This window comes from Balaenoptera physalus (assembly GCF_965194825.1).
Source record: "Balaenoptera physalus genome assembly, chromosome: 16".
NCBI classification, from domain to species: domain Eukaryota; kingdom Metazoa; phylum Chordata; class Mammalia; order Artiodactyla; family Balaenopteridae; genus Balaenoptera; species Balaenoptera physalus.
This window is the reverse complement of record NC_138898.1, coordinates 25,916,755-25,938,822: the sequence shown is the minus strand read 5'-3', so window position 1 is coordinate 25,938,822 and position 22,068 is coordinate 25,916,755. Positions and strand designations below refer to the sequence as shown.

Here is a 22,068-nt window from a genome sequence, read left to right as displayed (position 1 = left end):
GACAGAGGGGTGTGAATTGATAACGAAGGCAAAAGAGAATCAAGGTATTTGAAAGAAAAAGACAGTGGGGTGGGGGCGGGGGGCTTCCCGGGTAAAAGAGCAGGGTGCAGGCAGGGCGTCACTGCTGTCTTCTGACTTTGACTGCAAGGTGGCTCCTTCTGACCCTAGTATTAGCAATAATAACTGTCATCATCGGAATAACAGCTAACACTCATTGAGTGCTTGTGGCATACCGGGCCACAAAGGGATGGTCCTATTTAATCCTCCCAACAACCCTGTGATGTAAGTATTATTATTATTACCCCTTACTTTATAGATGAGAAAACTAAGACAGAGAGAGTAAGTCACTTGCTTGAGATCACACAGCAAGTGGTAGAGGAAGGCCTCCAATTCAGGTCTGTCTGACTCCCAGGCCCACGATATTTCTCCTCCACCCTCAGGTCTCCTGAGACTCAGGGATGAGGGTCCTATGACTTGACAGGGGTCCTCGTGGCCCAGACCTTCCCAGATTAGCAGGCTCACATTCTCCCACTCTTCCAGGGCTCCCAGGGGCCATTCATTCATTCAGCAACCATTTACTTACTAAACACCCACTGTGTGCCAGGCACTATGCTGGCTGCTGGGGACACAGTGGGGTGCAGGTAGACCCAACCCTTCCTCCCGGAGCTCTTGGCCTGGTCAGGAAGGCAGATATTGAATCGTTATTGCAAGTGCGTCAGAGAGCTCACACTGCGCCAGCTCACAGAAGACACTCGTCATCCAGATGCCACGTCTGTCTTTGGCAACAAGAAACCCGGGTGCTGAGCCAAGCGAGGGCCCAGGTCTCTGGGTCAGGATCCTCCCGACCTCCAAGCAGGACCGTGCATAGGAGGCAGAAGCTGCTATAGGGTGCGTCGGGGCAGAGCCAGGGTGCAGGCTGGGGAGCTCAGGATGAGGTTATAGCTGCTGACGCTCCACACCCTGCAGGGGACAGAGCAGCCCAGGAGCCAGAACACCCCAAGCTCCTCTCGCAGGAGGCGCCCACAGGCCTCTCCTCTCTCTTTCTGCCTTTCTCTTCCTGGCTCCAAACAGCCACCTACTCCCTCCTCAAACCACTGAGTTTTATGAATTAAGCAAAGAGCTTTCCTACCACTTTGCATCTTACCTGAATTCTCATCTCCCTCCGGCCTCCAAACTTCCTGTCCTGGGCACACACCAGCCCCCCAGGGTGACATTTCTCCAAGTGTGGTCCAGGCTCTCTGGTTGCAGGAGAGGGAAAGCTTTACAGAGAAAGGGACACGTAAGCAGTTTTCAAGAATGAACAGGAGTTCAGCAGGCAGATAAGGAAGGAGGAGAGCATTACAGGAAGCAGGAAGAGCAGGGCAAAGGCACACACAGGAGAGAACAAGGTATGCTCTGGGAACTTCAAGCAGCTTGGAATGACTGGAAATTTGTAAAGCAAGAGGGGAAACCCAGGAAGTGAAGTTGGCTGAGGAACTGAAGAAGCAGAAGTGTTTTGTCCTGAGCACTGTTTTGTCCTGTAAGAAAATAGCTAATATTTTCCAAGTGCTTGCCATGCGAAAGGCACTGTGCTAAATGCTTTCTAGATATTAACTCATTTAATTCCGACTCCATGAAGTAGTGGTTATGATGCCCATTTTCCAGATGAGAAAACTGAGGCACAGAGAGGTTAAGTTGATTGTCTAAGGACACAGAGACCCAGTAGGGCTCCAGAGCCCACTCTATTGACCATCTCACTAAACAGCCTCTCCTGGACTCCATGCCCCAAGTCACCAGGCGTGGTGGGCCTGGCCTGGGTCTCTCTGCCCAGCTAACAGGGCCCTCTGTGTTCACCCCAGATTGTGCCATGTGCCACCTGCCAACCCCCAAGAAGATGGCCAGCCCACGGACCTTCACCTTCCTCTGTGGTTTGCTGGCAGCCAATCTGGTGGGAGCCACCCTCAGCCCTCCTGCGGTTCTCAGCCTCGGCCCAGAAGTCATCAAACAAAGTAAGTCTTGGCCGCCCAGGCCTCACCACCATAAGGCAAGGGGGCAGGTAAAGCAGCCCTCCAAAGGAGGGAGAGAGTTCCCCGTCCCTGGGGGTATGCAAGGCATTGTTGGGATCCCAGGTCTTGAGTGAGACTTGATTGGCTGAGTTACAAAATTTGGGAGTGTCTACGATCTCAAGAGTCCATGATTCCAAGATCCCCTTCTTCTTAAATTCCACGATTCCAAAACACACTACTCTGAGGTTCCATGGCCTGCAGAAGGGGTGTGCGGCCACTGCGTGAGATGATGCAACTGCCTCTCCAGCTGCTCTCACTTAAACCCCTTTGCCAGAGCACCTCTTCTGAGTCAGACCCAGGGTGCAACTAATCTCCAGAGCAAAGACCCTCAGCTGGGAGTCTGGCCGCCTGGGCCACGGGCACAGCTTTATCACGCTCCAGCTCTGTGGCCCTGGCAACACCCTGAGCCTTGGTTTCCTCCTCTGCAAGAGGGTCCGCCTCCCTAGGTTGTTGGGAAGTAACAACAACCTTCTTGTTACAGGAAGTAACAAGAGCTTAATGACCTCTACGGCTCAGCTTCTCAACCTCAGCACTGCTGACCTTGGGGGCCGAATACCTCTGCTGTGGGCGGCTGTCCTGTGCACTCTAGCTGTTTAGCAGCATCCTCGGCCCAGCTGTGACACCAAAAAATGTCTCCAGACATTGCCAAGTGTCTCCCAGGGGACATTGCCCCAGTTGAGAACCACTGCTCCAGTGTTGTCCCCTGAGAGGGAGAAAATCAGTGGGCTCTGGAGGTCCAACTGGAGCAAGTAGAGACCAATCCTCTGTATGCAGTGGGCCTGGGCTGCGTCTGGATGGGAAGGGATGGGCCAGGTCCTGCAGGGCCAGACAGGCATTGTAACCAGAGGAGGGAACCCCTAGGAGGGATGGGGAGCAGAGAGCCCTTGACACTCTTTGGGGAGGCATATGTGCCTTGGGCCCACACTGAATCGTAAGCACGTGGAATTTCAGCCAGAAGGAGCTTGGAGAAGAGCAGCCATTTAGGTTCCCCAGCAGCAGCGTCTGAGTTCAGGAGCTGTGTGCAAGTGGGTTGTTCTGGAGGTGATCCCAGGAAACACCTGCAAGAGAGCGGGAAGCAAGTCAGGTAAGGGGAAGTCAGTTACCACCGGGAGCTGGAGCTCCGTCCTCCTGGGCATCTGTGTTAGTCAGGGCCAGTCAGAAGGCAGAAACCACACAGTAAGCCCAATAGATGGGTTTGTATAAAGAATTATTAGCAGGAATTGGAATACTGGGAAATTGGCTAAAAGGAAAAAAGGTGAGAACGCCAAATGAGACCCTAGGGATTGGGATGCAGCAGGGAGCTCAAATCCAAGTACAGAAGAAACTTGGAGGAGAGAATCCTCCCCAGAACTCATGGAAGGAGTGTGTTGAAGCCCCTTGAATGGTGGGAAAGTCCCCGAGCTGTCCAGGGTGAGAGCTGGTCCACGGTTGGCAGGCTGAGGCCACCTGGCAGAGAACGGCCTGCCGAGGAGCAAATGGATTTCTTTGGGAAGCAGCCCCTGGACAAAGGGATTGCTGTTGACTCACTGGGACGTTGTCCCTGGGTAACTGCCTGGAAGGGAGCGGGGCTGACCCCAGCACTGGCTGCCCACGGGAGTCCACTCAGCTCACAGCCTGAAGCTCTGGGAGGTGATGCCACTGGAGTCTGGCAAGAGGAGCACCAGGGCCGGGAGGGGAAGCTCCTTCCTCCTCCACGTCCCTCCAGAGCCTCTACTGACAGTGCTGAACAGTGTGCCAGCTGGCAGAGGAGGAATATTTACAGGGACCAGCTCCATTGTCACAGGGCAGGCAAAAAGGCCCGCTTTGTCTCTGAGAGGCACCGACACACAGGGACTCTGGGACACAGTGTCCCCACGGCAGGGGTGGGGGGCGCGACACACCTAAGTCATCCTGCCCAAGGGTGGAGGGAGCTGGGGTATTTATACACCAATTCCCGTCAGTCATTGGCTGAGGTTTTCTTCTGGAGCATCAGCTCTCCAGCACTCTGACCTGCTCTGCACACAAGCCAAATGGGCTCCAGCTGTCAGGAAAAAAGTCCAACCGTGACCAGAACCCAGGGGTCCTGGCTCTTCCTTTCTCTGCTCAGCACCTGGGGCTCTTTGGACAACAGGCCCATAGGATGTGGAGGTCAGAGAATCATTAGCAAGTGAGTTTCAGCTGCAAAACAGCCCCAAACAAGGCCTTATGAGCTCCCTGCCTCTTGGCTCCAGAGTGTTTGCCCCTGGCTAGGGAGAGAGTTGCAGGTCCATGTGCCGGGTGTCCTGGCCAACACTCCCGGCAGAGGCTGGCAACGTTCAAGGGTGTGAATGGTCCCACCTGTGCCCAGCCACAGTCTTCATGTGAAAGTGACCCATCTGGACCATCGTCCTCCAGGCCACATTTACACAGTGGAGATGATCAGAATGGAGCCATCCATACCCTCACCTTATATCCCAGTCCAAGTAGCCCTGAGTGATGTCCCCTCCCAGCCTGGGGCCCCCACCAAGCCATCCTTCTCGCCCCTCCTGCTGGACCCTAATCCCTGGGACCTGTCTCCAGTGCTGACGCAGAAACTGAAGGATCACGATGCTATCAACACCCTGCAGCAGCTGCCGCTGCTCAGCGCCATGAAGGAGTCGGCCGGGGGCGTATTCAGCAGGCTGGTGAAGTCCATCCTGAAGCATATCATCTGGTAAGTGGAGCAGAGCCAAGCTGGGAGCTAGCTCTTTGCCCACACGTCTGCCCGGGACACGCTTTGCATGCTCAATCAGTTGGTCAACAAGCATTGGTTGGTATCAGCTCTGTGCCTGACCGTGAAGGATGGATCAAACAAAGCCTCTCCCTCAGAGGCTCCCAGAGGAGTAACAATAACCGTAAGAGAGTGACCCAGGAACCCTAAGGGGGGTGACCTCAGGGGAAGGTCACCTGGGGTGGGAGGGTGAAGGGATAAGGAGATGCTTCTCAGTGGAGGAGACAGGTGAGCCAATGACTCCATGCTCACCAGGAGACAAGCAGAAATGGCATTCCAGGCAGAGGGACTGGCCTGAGCAAAGGCATGGGCGGGGGGAGGTGAGAGTCAGAGTGGCTGGTGCTCAGACCCCAAGGCCAAGAGGGAGAGATCATCAGGGCCAGGGCACTGAGGGTCTTACAAGTCAGCCCCAGGAGCTTGGATTCGTCTCCTAAGTGATGGGGGAGCCATGGAAGTGTTGCGGGCAGGGGAGAGGAGAAGGATGGGGGCAAGACCGTGCTGAGGAGGAGGCAGCACACAGGGCTTGGGTCCAGCTGCTGGCTGGGCACTGCGGGGTTGGAGACAGGAAGGATGGAGGGAAGCCGGTCCGGGGACAATGCTCAATGAACATGAGGCATGATCTCATCTCTCCCGTGTCCCATCCAGGCTGAAAGTCACCTCAGCCAGCATCCTCCAGCTGCAGGTGCAACCCCGAGATGATGGCCGGGAGCTGATGATCCATGTTCCCCTGGACATGGTAGCTGGATTCAACACGTGAGTGTCCCCTCAGTCAGGCACAGCTGGCCTGACAGTTTCCTCCACTCATTCTCCCCGCCCCCATCCTCCATGCACGTGTCTGGAAAAGAGAGTTCCAAGCAGAGGACAGAGCAAGTGCAAAGGCCCTCAGGCAAGAGTGCACTTGCCTTGTTCACAGAACGGAATGAGAGCGGGGAAAGGGGGCAGTGAGGTGGTGCCCCAGTAGGCAGCTGGGGCCAGATCGTACAGGGCCTTGTGGGTCAAGGTGAGGACTTGGTTTTAACCAAGCGAGATGGGAGCCGTGCAGGGCTCTAAGCAGAGGAGGGACATGACATGATTTCACATTCTTCCAGAAGCCCTCTGGCTGCTGTGTATGGGGGCAAGAGTGGAGACAGTGAGGTTATCCAGAAGCTACTGCAATAGTTCAGGAGGAGACAATAATAGCATGGACCAGGGTTTAGGACCAGGAAGGTGGTGGGAAGTAGACAGATTCCAAATATGTCTCAGAGGACACAACAGGATTTCCTGACAGATTGAATGGGGGCTCAGGGCGGGGCGGGGGGAGAGGGGAGATTGAGGGGTCAAGGCAGCATGGAGTGGCCAGCAAACAAAACAGGGAAGATCATGAGAGGAGAGCATTTGGGGAAGGATCCATGGTTCAGTTTGTACATGTTAAATCTGAGATGCCTGTAAGACATTTGAGAAGTGAGTTAGGTATAAGTTTGGAAGCTACTGACATAGGCAGAGGATTTAAACCAGGAGAGGAATCCAGAAACTGAGCCTGGGACACAATGAAGTCAACAGTTGAGGAGATGAGGAGAACCCAGCAAGGAGCCTGAGAAGGGAGGAGTGAGAGCCAGGAGACAGAGGTGGACAGCAGGCTTGGCTTGATCCAGCCTGAAGCTGGGATGGAGATCACAGCATGGGGCTCCTCCACTCCCAGGCCCCTGGTCAAGACCATTGTGGAGCTGCACATGGAGGTGGAGGCCCAAGCCATCATCCACGTGGAGACTGGCGAGAGAGACCACACCCGCCTGGTCCTCAGCGACTGCTCCAACACCCGCGGGAGGCTGCGCATCAGCCTGCTACATAAGTGAGTGTGACCTCCTCCCACTGGGCTCCTGGCATGCCTGGGAGGGAAGCCAGGTGGTGTCCTGGACCCATTTTACAGATGGAGAACGTTGAAGCCCACAGAAGGAAAAGGACTTATCTCTCCTGACTCCTGATCTGGAGCTCCCTCCAGGAAATCTGTGATGTCAAAGAGAGCTCAAGATATCAAGGGTGAAGCGATAATGATGGGATTTCAGGCATCGTGCCAGAAATTGGGGCAAACATTTGAAGGTGGAGAGGAGGCTCTTTCCTAGGCCCCTCAAACCACACAGGTAGGCTAGGGTGGAGCCATGGGTATAAACTGTGGAGTCAGGCAAACGTGTCTCCTTCATTTACTGTCCAGGTGACGCTAGGCAAGTCACCTCCCCATGCCTCACCTTCCAGGCCACAGTGAGAGGATTAACAGGGCAGCAGCGCTAAGCGCTCAGCTGAGGGCAGGGCATACAACAGATGCTCAAAGACATGGTGCTTCCCTCCATCTCTCCTTAGCAGGAGAATGGGGGGAAATGCGAACTGCCCTCATCCCAGCGTCCAGCACAAATTCCTAAAGACAACCCCCAGGCCCTGTCCCTGAGAACTGTCGGCCACTGTCTACACCAGGCTCAGGGTCTACACCCAGCCTTGTTTCTAACAGGCCCTGGGCCTTGGGCAAGTTCCTTCCTCCCCTGGACTCAGTCTCTCCTTCTGTAAAACAGGGGAGGGGTGATCATCTCTGACCCTGCCTCATCTCTCTCCTCTTCTCCTCTTGGGAAGGCTCTCCTTCCTGCTCAACTCCTTAGCTGACAAGGTCATAAGGCTCCTGGTGCCAGCCCTGCCCAAGCTGGTGAAAAGCGAGGTAAGTGGAATCAGGGTCTCTCTGGCCTGTGAAGCTTGCTTCCCCTGTGGTTGGGGATGGAACTGCATGCTGGTGCTAAGGGACTTGTGCTTCCTTGAGTGGGAAGCTTCTGGGCTTGGGTCACTCTTTCAGCAGTGGATCCTTGAGATCAAAGTAATGAAACTCCCAAAAGTCAGCCAGGGGACCTTGAACAGTGATGTGCTGATAAATTGCTCACAATTGACCCAGGAGGGGTTGGTTGAAGGAAGGGAGCTCTGATTTGTAACATTTACTGATTTCGTTGATGTAAACACCCCTTCCATTGCCAATTTCAAGCTACTAGTGTGATGTCACTGAACAGAGTCAGGAAGAGATGCCTGGTAGCCCACTCTTGTATGGCATTTCCACCATGCAGGTACAATAGACGTAAATAAGCTAAGAACAATAGATAACAGTAAAATAAAACAAAATAATTAGGAAGTAATGAGTTTTGAGTTTTCATTGACTTTGATCTTAGCACAACTTATTTAATTGTAAGTTTATACAATTTAATTTTTAATAATGTCAGGTTTAGCACCAAGCTCAGATATTCCTGAAAATTTAACAGTTGGCCCTCATAAATTGGTCCAAGCTGGCTCTAGCGCACCAGGGCCTCACACCATCCTGGTTGTGTCGTCAGGGGTTTGTCACCCACCAGGTCTTGTTGGACTTATTTCTCTGAGTCAGTAAACACGAATCCATCTCATTTTATATGTCCCTTCAATGTCACAGGTAAACTAAAATTCTATAAGTTGGAGTCATCCACTGTGACCATTGATTTTCACTGTAAATTCCAAGATGTGTTCACAACAGTGATTCTCCTGGGGTTAAAAACACCTTGTCAGGGACTTCCCTGGCAGCCCAGTGGTTAAGACTCCACGCTTCAACTGCAGGGAGCGCAGGTTCGATCCCTGGTCAGGGGATTAAGATCCTGCGTGCCGCACTGCACTGCGTGGCCAAAATGAAATAAATAAATAATAAAAACACCTCGTAAGATAATTAATATATTTTTAATAAAAAAACTTTTTTGAATGGAAAACACACTATTATAACCAAAACCTTTGGGAAAAAAATACCCATAATCCTTCTACCTTAACTTGGCGGCTATTTTTTCTTTTGCATGTTGTTTTCCAAATCTCCATCCACATGCACTCAGAGTTTTATATGGCTGCACTCGGCATCAATATTATTTGATATCCTCTATGGTATATCTATTTCCTATGCCATTGTATGATATTCATAACTATTTTAATAGCTGCACCGTATTTAATACTTCTTAAAACCATTCCAGAGAGCCTTCTGAAAGGACTTTGAAAGTGAATTCTTTTGTAAAACTTAGCTTCACTTATGTGAGGTATTTTTTCTCTTAAGAAATTTTTTTTTCTATTTAAAGGTGGCAGTTTCTTAAAGTAGAGCCAGCTGGAAATTTTTTCCCAGCCTCCAGCAAAATCATGTTTTAACTGGCATTATACTTTAATAGCTAAAACTGTGTCTTCCACTAGAAAAGACGGCAAGAACTTGGGATTATAAAATGTTCTTTGCATGATATCTGTTTTTAAGGGTGAAAAGCCAAATACAGTGAACAATTTGAGAAAACTGGCATTCCATTAATCATCATGGTTCCCCACCATGAATCACTGGATTTGAAACTACAGTCCTACGAATATTTTACTTGGCATGAAGGGAAAAAGGCGCAGCATGTTTAAATCTGGCAGGAGCCCATCTAGAAAATGCTGATGCCCCTTTCAGTGTAAATATGTGGGTCCCAATCCCAACTGCACATCAGAACCTCTTGGGAAGGCTTTTTAAAATACTGATATCAGGGCTCGACCTGAGAGATTCAGATTTAATTGGCCTGGTGGGGCCCTGGTATCCCAGAGGATTCTAGCTGCCCCAGAGGAGGATTTGAATATGTAGCCAGGGGTGGAACTGAAGGAAGGGGAATTGTGGGAGAAGATGCAGAGGGTGCCAGCGACACCTTTCCCATGAGGAACAGACAGTGAACGCTGGGAGTCCCTGAGCTCAACTCCTCCATCCTCCCTGGGTTCAGGGTTGGCAAAGCAGCTGGAGCAGGGAACAGGTTTTTCATAGGAAAAATGAACATTTGTCAAAGTGCATTGTCATTTCTCGAGAGTAGCAATGGGTGGTCAACCAGAAGGTTCTTCACTGGGGAAATTGTACCTAAGACAAGATGACAAAACCTCAGAGCACTGCCCTGGAAAACAGGCTGCCTAGAGCAGAGAACAAGGCCTCTGGGCCCCAAGGTCAAGTAAGTCAATTGTTTAACTTCCTCCCCAAGAAGAACAGCTCTGGCCAGGGGTTGTCACTATGGACATTTGGGCCCCCTAATTCTTTGCTGTGGCGGCCGCCCTGTGCATTGAGGGATGTTTAGAAGCATCCCTGGCCTCCACCTACTAGATGCCAGTAACACTCCCCATAAACTGTGACAACTGAAAATGTCTTCAGTAATTTCCAAATGTCTCTTGGGAGACAAAATCTTCCCCTGCTGAGAACTGCTGCAATTTTGAGGGGAGAAGAGTTCGGGGGGCAAAGAGATGTGTTGGAGCTAGAAACCCACAGAGATTGTTCGCAAGTCTGGTTGGGTGTGTCTTGCTGGCCTGTATTCTAACCTGACACGTGGAAGGAAGTCAGTACCAAGTGTTGACTCAAAAAGTGAATGAAGGAACGCATTCTCCATTTTCCTCCTATGGAAACGTGGACTCCTGTGAACACGATGAGTCTGAGGGGAGGACAGCTGACAGGCCAGGCACACCCTGGACACAGGGCAAGGGACAAACCATGGCAAAAGATGCCAAGTGACACCAGAGGCTGTGATGGGCTCTGAGCAGCGGTGATGACTGGGGACGTAAGATGCACCACTGAGTCCTCAAGCCCATGGGTGAAAATCTGGCTGGCCGTGGGCACAGGGACGGGACTCAGCCCAGGAGAGCTGGGCATGGGTCACTGTGGGGCTATGTGCTGGCCCCTGGCTGATGGAGGCCCTGCATTTGTGCTGTTGCAGCTGTGTCCTGTGATCAAGGCAGCCTTTGAGGACATGTGTGCGGACCTCCTGAACCTGACGAAGGGTAGGTGCGCTGCTCTCTCATACCTTTCTCCTTGACTGCTGAGCTGGCCTCCAGGCCCTGGCTCTGCCCAAGGCAAGCCTCCCCCCATCAGGCCTGAGCAGCAACTTGGCCCAGGAGCAAGTGAGACAAGAATCACCTGATCCCTGCCCAGGATGAGCAGACAGGAAATCACCACAACTGTGACTTCATGAGCACACAGTACGTGCAAGGTTCTATGTGAGCCCAGTGGGTGCCCCAGATAAACGCAAGTTCAAATCCCAGTTCTGCCACTGATTTGCTCCATGGCTTTGAAAAAGCCAACTCCACCTCCTTATTCTGTTTCCTCATCTATAAAATGGGGTTTATGCAGCCCTACCTCACAGAATTGTTAGTGAGGATTAAAAGTTTATGGGAAAGTTCCAGATATATAGCAGGTTCTCTGCCTGGCACAGAGAGGTGCTTACAGATGTGTGCTGGATGGGTGGATAGATAGATGGATGGATGGATGGATGGATGGATGGATGGATGATCAGAGACTACTATGGGCTACTAGGGAAGAAATAAATTGTATCCTCAGATCACTCACAGTGAAATTCTGAGTTCTTGGACCCCTCAGAGAGGGGATTGATGGGAAGAAGAAAATGCTACCATCTACTCTTTTGGGATCTGAAGAGGTTCATTCAAAGCCACCAGAGAGGAGTGGAAAGAAGAGAATGGAATCAATAGGCATTCAGCACCCATAGAGCACCTGCTTTGGGCCAAGCCCTTGGGCTGAGTATTTTATATACACTGTCTTACTGACTCCTCAGACAACTCCATGAAGTGGAGTGGATCATTACCCCACTTCACAGATAAGGAAACTGAGGCTCAGAAATGAAATCATTTGTCCAAGTTCACAGAGGAAATTAGTGATAGGGGAAGGCTTTAACCCAATTCTTCAAGTTCCAAGTCTGGTTTAATTCAGATTTGAGCCAACTTTACCAGGTACCAGTCCTGTACAACCTCTGAGGCAGGTATACTACTCTCTCCTCATTTTAAGATGAGGAAACTGAGGTTCAGAGGCTAGCCAAGGCCGCTGGGGCTCCAACCCAAGTCTGTCCGGCTCCCCTGCTCCCCAGGGGCAGGGCAGGAGGCCTCCCCCAGGAGCAGGCAGACCAATGACCAACTCCCCGCCCGCCTCTGCGCCCCTCCCTAGTCTTCTCCATTTTCCGCCCAACAGCCCGGGCACATGAGACGCCACCGCCATCTGGCGGCCAAGTGGGGAACCCCAAGGCAAACGCACGCTATCCCTAGCACAGACCCAGACCCCGCCCCCCTGCAGGGGGGGTGAAAATCTGTCTGGTGGGGGAGGTAGACAGGTATAAGCTGTAGGTCAGTTTTGTTCCAAACCAGAACGTTGGCATAGGACCGACTGGGTTCAGATCCTTTCACAGTATGCCCTTGAGGGACATAAGTCACTTCACTTTTGTGAGCCTTGGTTTCCCCATCTGTAAAATGAGGGTAATCGTAGGACCTACCTCCTAAGGTTATTGTGAGGATTCCATGAGCTAACACATGTAAAGGTTTAACACGTTACCTGGTGCTTGATATATGCTCAATAAATGTCAGTCAGTATCATCATCATGTTTATCATGGTCCTTATCAACATCATCGTTACATCTGCTCCTTCCCTTACTCCACCTCATGCAATAATGCTGCTCCAGCCAAAAGCAGCCCCAAACCATCCCATCCAATACTGTCCTCCACCCTCACACAACTTTCTTCTTCTCCCTGAGCAGTGCCCGTTTCTCTCAACTCTGACCATCTGGAGTTTGACTTTATGTCTCCTGCCATCGACCATGATGTTGTTCATCTCATCCTGGGGGTGAGTGTCATGGGACCTCAAGGAGAAAGTGGGGACATCACTGCCCTTCTCTTACCCCCAAGGGTCAGACACCATGGGTCTGTTTCAGGGGAGAAAACGCCAGTCACAGTTAGGACACACAGGCTGATTTAGAAGACTCTCAACAGGCTGAACATGTCCCATGTAAACCATTCTGATGGAGAAAAATCAGCAGCTGGAAGCTACAGGCCACACACAGAACATCGACCCCAGTGACCTGATTTCCTCCAACCCTGATTTTTCCAGTCAGGGTCCAGAGTGTGTGGGGCTCTTGGCCTTTCTCTCAGGCAAGCCCTTTCCATTCCTCAAATATCTGGTGACCTTGAACAAGAGCCCAGGATGGAGACACATCACTGAGGATCACACAGACCTAAGTTTCTCTCCCAGCTCCACAGCTCCCTGGTGTGTGACTTTGGGCAAGTTTCTTCACCCCTCTAAGCCTCAATTTCCTGATCTGTAAAATGTAATAACAATGGTCACCAAGGAGAGGAAGAAATGAGGCTGCATGGGACCTGGCAAGAAACCAGTAACCATCGGTTCTCTATAAAATGTGGAGCCGCCCACCCACACTGGGGCTGGACGCGCTCAGGGACCAGTTCAAGCAAGGCAGCGTGAATCTCAGACCAGTTTTCACGGATCCTCGGAAAACAGCAGCATCAAACATTTCCATCCATTCTGTTGCAGTCTTGAATTTTCCCTTCATCTAAAGGGTTTGTGAGGTATCTGAGAAGTTGAAACCTAAATGCCACATAAGACATCTAGATTTTTTAAAAATCAGAGATTGCCTGAGGGGTGCAAGTGCTGTAGATGTTGCTAGGCACCTGAGATAAGTCATCATCTACAGCAAAGCACTGAATGCCAGGCTGAGTCTCCTGGCAGCAAATGCAGAAAGGGAAACAAGCTGAATGGTGTCATTTCCTTCTAGGTTATTACTGGATACGTCGTGGAGTTAAAGTTCCCAGACAACTCTCTGCTCTGTGTCTCCTTAGGCCAAGTTGGTGGACTCGGAAGGAAAGGTGACTAAGCTGTTCAATGACAGTGTGGATTCCCTGAATCTGCCCTCCCTACACTATACCCCTTTCAGCCTCACCATGAGGAAGGATGTGGTGAATGCTGCAGTAGCTGCCTTGCTCCCTCCAGAAGAACTCATGGTCCTGTTGGACTATGTGGTAAGCCTCAGCATGGGACAGAGCGTGAAGCCACCTCTGCCACATCATGGGGATTTCTTGAATCAACGGGGACACAAGGACTCCTAAGCAGGCACCACCTGTCAGGCTCAGCTTACATATCTCCAGTGATGGAGAGCTCACTCCCTTCTCAAACAGACCCTGCGTCTGATATATAACTCCAAAGCTGAAAACCTCCCTGTAACATCCAGCGCCAGTCCTAGTTCTGCCCTCCTGGAACCTGAAACGCCTGCTTCCTCTACCAAATAACAGGCCTGTCCAAAGGGCATTTTAGATTCTGACTGGCCCTGGGATGGTGATTGCACCACCGCTGTTCACTGCAGGACCCACGGCAGACATCACTAATCTCTCAGGGCCCTCCTTCCTGTTGACCCTGGATGCTGACACAGCCGCAGAATCCTTATCAATCCAGCACAGCAGATAACCACCACTAGTCAACTGGAGTGTGCCACCTCACCGGGGTGACCGATGGGGAAACCGAGGCCCAGAAGGGGATAGGGTTGGCCCAAAGTTAGGGAAGCGGGACAGGACTTCAGGTCAGCTGACAGACAATAGATCACCAAGCTCTCGGGGATTAGAAGTCAGGGTGAGGGGTGGGGGTGACGAGAAAAGGGGAGTGGTCACCAGCAACCACATTCACGACTATAGTAAGAATTCGGTCGCTTCTCTATGTCCTCTGAGAACAGGGAGCCGCCCACAGACCCACAAGCACCACCAACCCACAATAAAAGTCCAGGCCGGCGGGGACTTCATTCTCCACAGCCGCTGACATAGGGGATGTTTCCCACCAGGGACAGACATGTGCACTGGACCACCAGGCCCTCCCAGCTTTTCTGGGGTTTGGGGGATCCCAGCAGTGGGGCTGCTGGAGGTGTGTCTCCCCTCTCCCCCCCAGCGGACCTGCTCTGGCTTCCTCTCTTCCTTAGCTTCCTGAGACGGCCCGCAGGCTGAAGTCAAGCATCAAGGTGATCAGTGAAAAGGTTGGTCCATTTACCATCTGCAGCCTGAAGGGTGTTTGCTATGGTCTGTCTACTGGCCTCTGGGGAGTAAAGTACATGTGGAACTGCTCTGTCCTTCGAGCACTGGTGACTGTAACAGACTGGTCCCAGTCCTCACGGAGATTTCAATCTAACAGGACAGTTTGACCTGAATCAAATAATTACACAGATAATAATTCAGTTACAAGTGTGGTGACAAAGGACAGATTCTAGGGGTTATGAGAGCACTACTGGGGCACCTGATAGAGTCTGGGAGATTAGGAAGGGCTTCCCTGAAGGGAAAAGTATTCCAGATATAGGGAGAAGCAAAACCAAAGGCTGTGAGATGGGGAGAGCAGCAGTCTATTCCAAGATCTGAGGAAGCAGGGAGTCCAGGAAGGTTGACAGCGGCCAGACCACATGGGGCTGCATGGGGCCGGCAGGCCATGGTGAGGCACTTGGGAGGTCACATGTGGGTCTGATGTCCTTTCAGGCAGCAAATCAGCTGGGGCCCACACAAATCGTGAAGATCCTGACTCAGGAGAACCCAGAGCTCCTTGCGGACCAGGGCAATGCCAAGGTGGCCCAACTGATCATGCTGGAAGTATTTGCCACCAATGAAGCCTACCGCCCCTTCTTCACCCTGGGCATTGTGAGTTCAGTTGTCTGAGACGTTGGCAGCAACCTGGGGGACCCCTCTGTCCACTATTCCTGTTCACCCCTCTTGCTTTGCTAAACCTTTCCACCACTCTTTTTATCTCGCAGGGATAGGGGAAGGGAATTCTGAACCAAGAATCAGGAGATTTGGGGGCCCAGCTCTTTATTAGTCAGGATCTTTGGGCAGAAATTTAATTCACATGCACAAAATGAATTGTATTAGCTCGTATAACTGAAAAGTCTAGGTCAGGATGGCTTCAGGAATAGCTGGATCCAGGTGTTCAAGCAATGTCATCTTCATTCTTCTCTCTTCCCTTGTTTTTCTTTGTGCTACCTTCATCCTCAGGTAGGTTATCCCTTCATGGAAGTGCCCCCAAGCTGCATCAGGCTTATAACCTATCCGCTTGGCAACCCCAATGGAAAAGCTTCTCTTTCCCAGTAGTTCCAGCAGAACTTCCAAACCTGACTCTCATTGGCTGAGTTAGGGTCAAGTGCCCACTCATGAACCAACCAGCGTGGCCAGAAAAATGAAATATGTAAATTTTCTGAGCTGGGACACACACACACACAAACACACAGGAGTGGGGAATTGGGTTTGTCTCTATCCAAACCACAGGCCTGAGAGGGAAAGGGGTAATTCCTCTTCTGAAGTATGAACAGAACTAAATCATCTCCAAGTAAGTTCTTAACTGATTTTTGCAGTAACCCCAACAGGTCAGATCTCAGAGCTTCTATATAGGGGGATCCTGTGTGTAAAGGTATGGGGCTGGGAGTCATCAAAGGGCAAGCCCAGTAGGAAGGTATCTTAGATGGGGCCCTTAGAAACAGGCCCGAGACAAAGACTCTTATAAAAGTGGTGTATTGGGGGAGAGGTCCCAGGAGAAGAACTGAGCAAGGATGTGGTCTCAGCTGGAGGCTCGCTTCTGCTTCACCCCACAGAGAGCTCGGGAGCATGGTGGCACCACAGAGTCGAGCCCAGGCTGAAACAAGAAGGCTGGCCTTTTGTACCCCCTTGTCCTTCAGTTGTTGGCCATAACTGCCCTCAGAGTAGGCACAACATAACCTCCCAGCAAGGCCGCTCCGCTCCAGCAAGGGCAGTTCCCCAGACAAGGGGACGGCTGGGCACTGTTAACAGCAGCATTCAGCAGCTGAGGAATGGATGCCCCACCCGAAAAAAGGACCTGAGTGGGCCACCCGCTGTATCGCACAGAGGACAGGGAGGAGGAAGAGACGAGGCAAGGTTCATGGCTGGGCCCTGGATAAGTGAGGCCGAGGAATCCGGACACCACCTGGTTGTTGGAGGCTAACGTTACACTCTCCTTACAGGAGGGTCGCTGCATGTCCTGTGCAGGCTGTCCACAGGCCACGTCAGCGGGCACCATTCACACAACTACAGGATGCACAGTGCCCTGGCTTCCTGTGTGGGAGGATACTCTGAGCCCCCAACCAGCAGGGGAAGTGGACTGCCCCTGGCCAGCCTCACTCTCTGGGGACTTCCCCTCCATGGCCAATGGCAGACACTTTTCAAAAGGTCACCAAGCCCAGGCCTGCAGGAGAAGTTTGTTCTCTGGGTGCAGCTGCCCTGGAGCTGGAGCCTGGCACTTGGGCTCACCCCAGCCCATGCGTCAAGATGATGGATACCTTCGGCACCTGCGTTTGAGGCCTGGCTTAGTTTCTGACCTTTCCAATAATAATAACCAGTTAACATTTACCATCCTGTCTGCCCCTCAGTTTCCTCACCTCTACAATGGGGTAATAATAGGACTCACTTCACAAGAGTCGTGAGGATCAAAGGAGATGATCAGATAAAGCTCTTAAAACACCACCTGACACACAGTGAGGGCTCCGTGTGTATTGGCTACCGTCATCATTGTCATGATCAGTAATCCTCTGTGCAGTCTCTTCAATGGGGAGTGGGTACAGGTACCAGCCCAAGAGAGAAGGAATTTGAGACCCACAGAGGTCAGACCCTTTCCCAAGGTCACAGCCAACAGCTGAGATTCAGACCGTGTCAGCTTGGCCCCAGAGCCTCCTTGCAGAACCCCACACTCCACACCTGACACATCCTCTAAATAAATGGGGCCTGGGTTTCTCTTGTTGCAGGAAGCCACCTCAGAAGCTCAGTTTTACACCAGAGGTGACCTACTTATGCTCAACTTTAACAAAATCAGGTAAACATGAAAATCACTGTGAAGATTCTGGTGATGAAAATGAGTCCTGTCTGGTGACCACTGGTTTCTTTAAACAGCCAGCGTTTTGAGCCTCTGGGGTGACAGTGTGAGTGAAGGCTGCTTCCGGACGGGCAGAAAGGCTGCCTTGCCGGGACTGTCCCACTGTCAAGGACTGAGTATGAGAGAAAGCAGAGAGGGACATGGTCTTGCAGCAGTCACGGGGCAGGCTGACCCTGGCCACGCGGGAAGGGGCCGCCCAGCACCATCCCCTCGGCCTGGGGCAGCCCATTTTGAACACCAAGAAAGTGGCAGTGACAGTCATGCCTGGATGCTGAGCCCCCATGGGGCAGAGCCCAGCAGCACACGGCTCCCGCTGCCTGCTACACCCCTGCCTGTCCTCCCCTCATCCCACCACCCTCCTGCTGCCCCAAAGGGAGTTCAGGGGTTGCAAACTGGAGCCTCCTGGGACAAATCAAGCCCATGGATGTGTTTTCATCAGCCCACATAGGGTTAGGTTTTTTAATATAAATTAGTCGCCAACATATACAAATCAGAATATCTGGCCGCCATGGCCTGCATTCCTATATGGCAACAAACAGTGGAGCTAGGAATTAGGTACCCCCTTTAGAAGGAGAAAGAGCTCCTCATTCCACCATGGTCCTCACTCCTGTGGGTGATCTCTCTGCCTGCTCTTTGGGCAACTATTTGTTTGCTATCTCCCCCCGCTTCCCCCATGCATTACAATGTAAGCTCCATGAAGCAAGGATTTTATTTGGGTCACTGCTGTACATCCAGAGCCTGCACTGTGTCTGGTACATAATAGGTGCTCAGTAAATAGTTGATGAATGAATGAATGGGACTCCGAGGGACCAGCCTCATGAGCATCTTCTGTTGCAGCTCTGATCGGATTCACCTGATGAACTCAGCCATTGGCCTGTTCAATGTGAGTATGAACAGATTTTCCCTGGGGATGCAGGGGATTGCCGAGGATGGTCCATCTCAGAAGCAGACATTGCCCAGGATTTGCTTTGAACAAGGTCCCCACGGGCAGCCCCATGGTGAGCTGGCCAGCCTCCCCGATCTCAGCCTCAAAGTCCAACCTCCTGGTTCAGGTGTTTATTGAGCACCTACTGTATACCAGACACAGCTGAGACTACACACATTCACAAACACACAGATACACACGAACTTCCCTTCTGTAAAGTTCTGACCCTAAAACGGAAAACAAATCTCCTTTATTCACATCTCATTTCACTCATATAGACTCATCTCAGTGGTGACCCTGGGCAGCCCCTTCCGCCCAGTCCTCAGTTTCCCTGTCTGAGTCAGACTGAATCAGAGATCTCAAATTGGCTGAATCCTGTCTTCTGCTGTGGTGGGGTATTTGTTTCTTTGTTTTGGGGAGGGGCAAATTTTTCCACCCTTTTGTTTTGTCTTTTAATTTTTTTTGACAAATATTTTTTAATGGGGAGGCTTCCACATGAAAATCAGGACTTCTGGCTTCCCTTGAGAAGTTAAAACCTCGGGAAACAGGGTGAAATTCCCTTGGAGAATTCTGCTGAAACAGAGCGGTGGAGCCCTTGAGATTGAGGGCGAGGGATGCATCCCACAAATGTACCCCAGTCCCCTACCTGTGCATCTAGGGCCACCTGGTTTGTGCCCCACCCCTCCCCCCACAGCCTGTCTTGTCCGTGGAGCCCTTGCAGTTCTGACCAGTCAGGAACCTGAGATTCAGCATCTCCACCAGCTGCCCTCGCCAGAGAGCGGGACTGTGCCCATTCTAGGAATGGCTGGGAGGACTTCAGATTCTCAGCCAGGGTGATTGGGCCCCTTCTCTTTCACAGCCTGAACTTCTGAAAGACATCATCACCAAGATCCTTGCCTCCGTCCTGCTGCCAAACGAGAACGGTGCGTCCCTTTGCTGTCCATCCCCCTGGTCCCCAGGGCGTTGAGGGCAGGTGCTTTACTTCTCCTGCCTGTGTCTCCATTTGGGGCCCCTTTCATTTATTTTCCACCTATCCTCAGAGCCTAGTTCTAATTCTGCTTCCTCCAGGAAGCCTTCCAGGTCATCCACCTGGAAATGAGCTTCCCCGTCTCCAGCATTCCAGCCCAATTTCTTCACTCTTGTCAGAGCCTAGGCATGCATGGCAATGCCCCAGGCTCACAGGGCTGACAGCAGGAGAGAGACAGAGGTGGAAACAGACAACTAGAGCACACCCGATGTGTCTCCGATAGACCCGGGCTCAAGTGCTGATTCCCCTTCTTGCTGGCTGCCTGACCTTGGACAAGCTGCCTTATCATCCTGAGCCTCAGTTTCTCCATCTGTAAAATGGGAAAATAAGAGCACCTTCCTCTGAGGCATAAAGGAGAAGATGTTTGTATGAGGGCAGAGAGGGTGTGCCTGCACAGTCAGTGTTCAACAGCTCTTAGCCTTTGCTGTTGTTGGCATTGTTATTTGTGTCAGTAGTGGAGGAAGCCAAGAGAAAAGGTTGTAATTATTCTTGTTGAGCCCCAGGTCATGGGGATGGGGAGAACTGGTAACCTCTGACTTTTGTCATGTCTTTGTTTTATTAGAGTAAGAAATCTCAAAGTATAGGCACGTGCTGTGGATGATAGGAGGCCCTGATGGTTCTTGAGCAGGAGCATGAGAGGATGTGAGGGTACCTTTTGGAGCAGCCAGAAGCTGGGGCTGGAGACAAAGAACGGGGAGATGAGGCTGGGTGGACGCTAGAGCTGGAGAACAGGGAGAGGCAAAAGGGGCAGTCTGAGTCGGGAGTGCCGGGTCTAGGAACTGTGAGCCTGTCCACGGCTGCCCAATCCCACCCCAGGCCCACCATTCTCTGACCACACTTGTGATTTCAGGCAAATTAAGATCCGGGATCTCAGTGTCAATGGTGAATGCCTTGGGATTTGAGGCCGCTTCGTGGTCTCTGACTGAGGTGAGTGGGGTTAAACATACAGTCGCAGGGAGAGGCCAGGGATAGGAGGTGGGTGCTGCTCTCCCATCCTGGCCCCTCTGGTCACTTATGGGGGACCTTGAGCAAGTCCCTTTTCCTCTCAGGGCCTCATGTCCTCATCTTTTAGCGGAAGAGGATGGCTGTCCTAGCCTGGAGTCATAAGCCTCCAGCCTTTTCTATCTTACCTGTCATCCCACCTGGCAGAGGGAAGGGTAGGAGGCTTTGTTAACTGCCTTCAAAGGCAAGTTGACATTTGACTCATTTTCAGCTGCCCACCCTCAAAAACTGTGTCCATGCTTCAGCTGGCTTTGATGGAGAATTATGACAGCATACTGTGCATGATACCTAGGCTGGGTCTAGACTCAGGGACCAGAGGACCAGCTTAAATGCCAACTCTGCCTCTCTCTCTCGCCAGGGACCCTCAGGCAGATCCTTTGGCCTCTCTGAGCCCAGGTTCCTCACCCATAAAACCAGCAGATGTCTAAATATACAGGCCATGCACTAATGAACTACATACAATGATTCAATTATAATATGAGCAGTTTATACTGCATTTAATTCATGTTGGATGGACACAACAGGTGTCCATCCAACTGGGTGGCTGGAGGTTAGTATATTTCATGTATCTCTTATTAGGGGGCATTTAGCAACTGTCTTGTTTTTTTGTTTTTTTTTTAATCAAGTTGCAAAGCATCATTTGCAGTTTGGGTTAGAAAGGTATCATTTCCCCTTTGGATCTGCTTTTTCCAAATTTCCTGTTTTGCTCTATTCATTTGTTTTGGACTAGCAGCACACTGATATCCTTTTTATAGCCTTACGATATAATATGTTTTAAAATCTAGTCAAAGGAATGAATAAATGGATAGATTTGAGGGAATTCTCCAGCGGTCTAGTGGTTAGGACTCCATGCTTTCACTGCCAAGGGCCCGAGTTCAATCCCTGGTGGGGAGCTAAGATCCCACAAAATATGCAGCATGGCCAAAATAAAAAAGGATAGATCCAAGATTAAACAAGTACGGCTTTAAAAAAGTTAATGGTAGAATCTAGGTGACGAGTATACAAGTGTTCACTATAAAATTCTTTCAACTTTGCTGTATATTTGAAAATTACCATAATAGAATGTTGGGGGAAATCTAATAGGTTACATTCCTTGTATCACACTTAGTTTCCTCAAAAAAGGCAGAGTGTTGTTAAAAATTTAGCTGCCTGGGACCCAATGGATACAGCCAGGAATCTGCATTTTCCAAAACTTCTTGGGAGTTTTGTTGATCTGCTGGGCCTGGGGACAACAGTCCTATATAATCCCAGACTTTGCACCCAGATACTTTACCTGTGCCCCAGGCCCCTGCATGGTGTCACTGTTCACACACAGACGCTCCTGCTCTGACCCTCCCAAGAATTTTTTATGAGTGAGTTCAGGGTCATGACCCCCAATGCCAGCAGTCACCTTGTGGAGGATAAACTAGCATAAACCACAAAAGGGCAGAATGTTAAAAAAACTTTTTTGACTTTTCTCCTCCAATTCCAGGATGCCCTTGTGGTCACCCCGGCCTCCTCGTAGAACCTCAGACCATTTTCCTCTCTCCCAGTGAAGACTTGTATGGCGGCCTTCCATGCAAGCTGGGTCTCAGTGGGAGTGTGGAAGCCAGCTCTGTAGACTGGCCCTCTCTGCAATAAATAAACTTGTCTGTGATTCCTGCA

The 22,068-nt window shown here is 51.2% G+C and overlaps 1 protein-coding gene and 1 long non-coding RNA gene across 2 annotated transcripts in view; one reads left to right on the top strand and one right to left on the bottom strand.

The window, feature by feature from the left end:
- The window catches only part of LOC309646207, a 16,461-nt gene extending 14,636 nt beyond the window's left edge, over nt 1-1,825 (bottom strand). The window contains exon 1 of the long non-coding RNA XR_014255219.1: nt 1,145-1,825. This is a non-coding gene — a long non-coding RNA (uncharacterized lncRNA). The remainder of the gene's footprint in view (nt 1-1,144) is intronic.
- Nucleotides 1-22,068, top strand: part of BPIFB1 (BPI fold containing family B member 1) — a 22,843-nt gene extending 775 nt beyond the window's left edge. Inside the window, exons 2-16 of the mRNA XM_082432180.1 lie at nt 1,839-1,988; nt 4,584-4,716; nt 5,419-5,526; nt 6,452-6,601; nt 7,372-7,453; nt 10,494-10,557; nt 12,315-12,400; nt 13,408-13,587; nt 14,532-14,585; nt 15,076-15,234; nt 17,343-17,410; nt 18,308-18,353; nt 19,255-19,318; nt 20,273-20,349; nt 21,896-22,068. Of these exons, the coding sequence (XP_082288306.1) occupies nt 1,847-1,988; nt 4,584-4,716; nt 5,419-5,526; nt 6,452-6,601; nt 7,372-7,453; nt 10,494-10,557; nt 12,315-12,400; nt 13,408-13,587; nt 14,532-14,585; nt 15,076-15,234; nt 17,343-17,410; nt 18,308-18,353; nt 19,255-19,318; nt 20,273-20,349; nt 21,896-21,928 (1,446 nt within the window). The 5' untranslated portion in view covers nt 1,839-1,846 and the 3' untranslated portion in view covers nt 21,929-22,068. The remainder of the gene's footprint in view (nt 1-1,838; nt 1,989-4,583; nt 4,717-5,418; nt 5,527-6,451; nt 6,602-7,371; nt 7,454-10,493; nt 10,558-12,314; nt 12,401-13,407; nt 13,588-14,531; nt 14,586-15,075; nt 15,235-17,342; nt 17,411-18,307; nt 18,354-19,254; nt 19,319-20,272; nt 20,350-21,895) is intronic.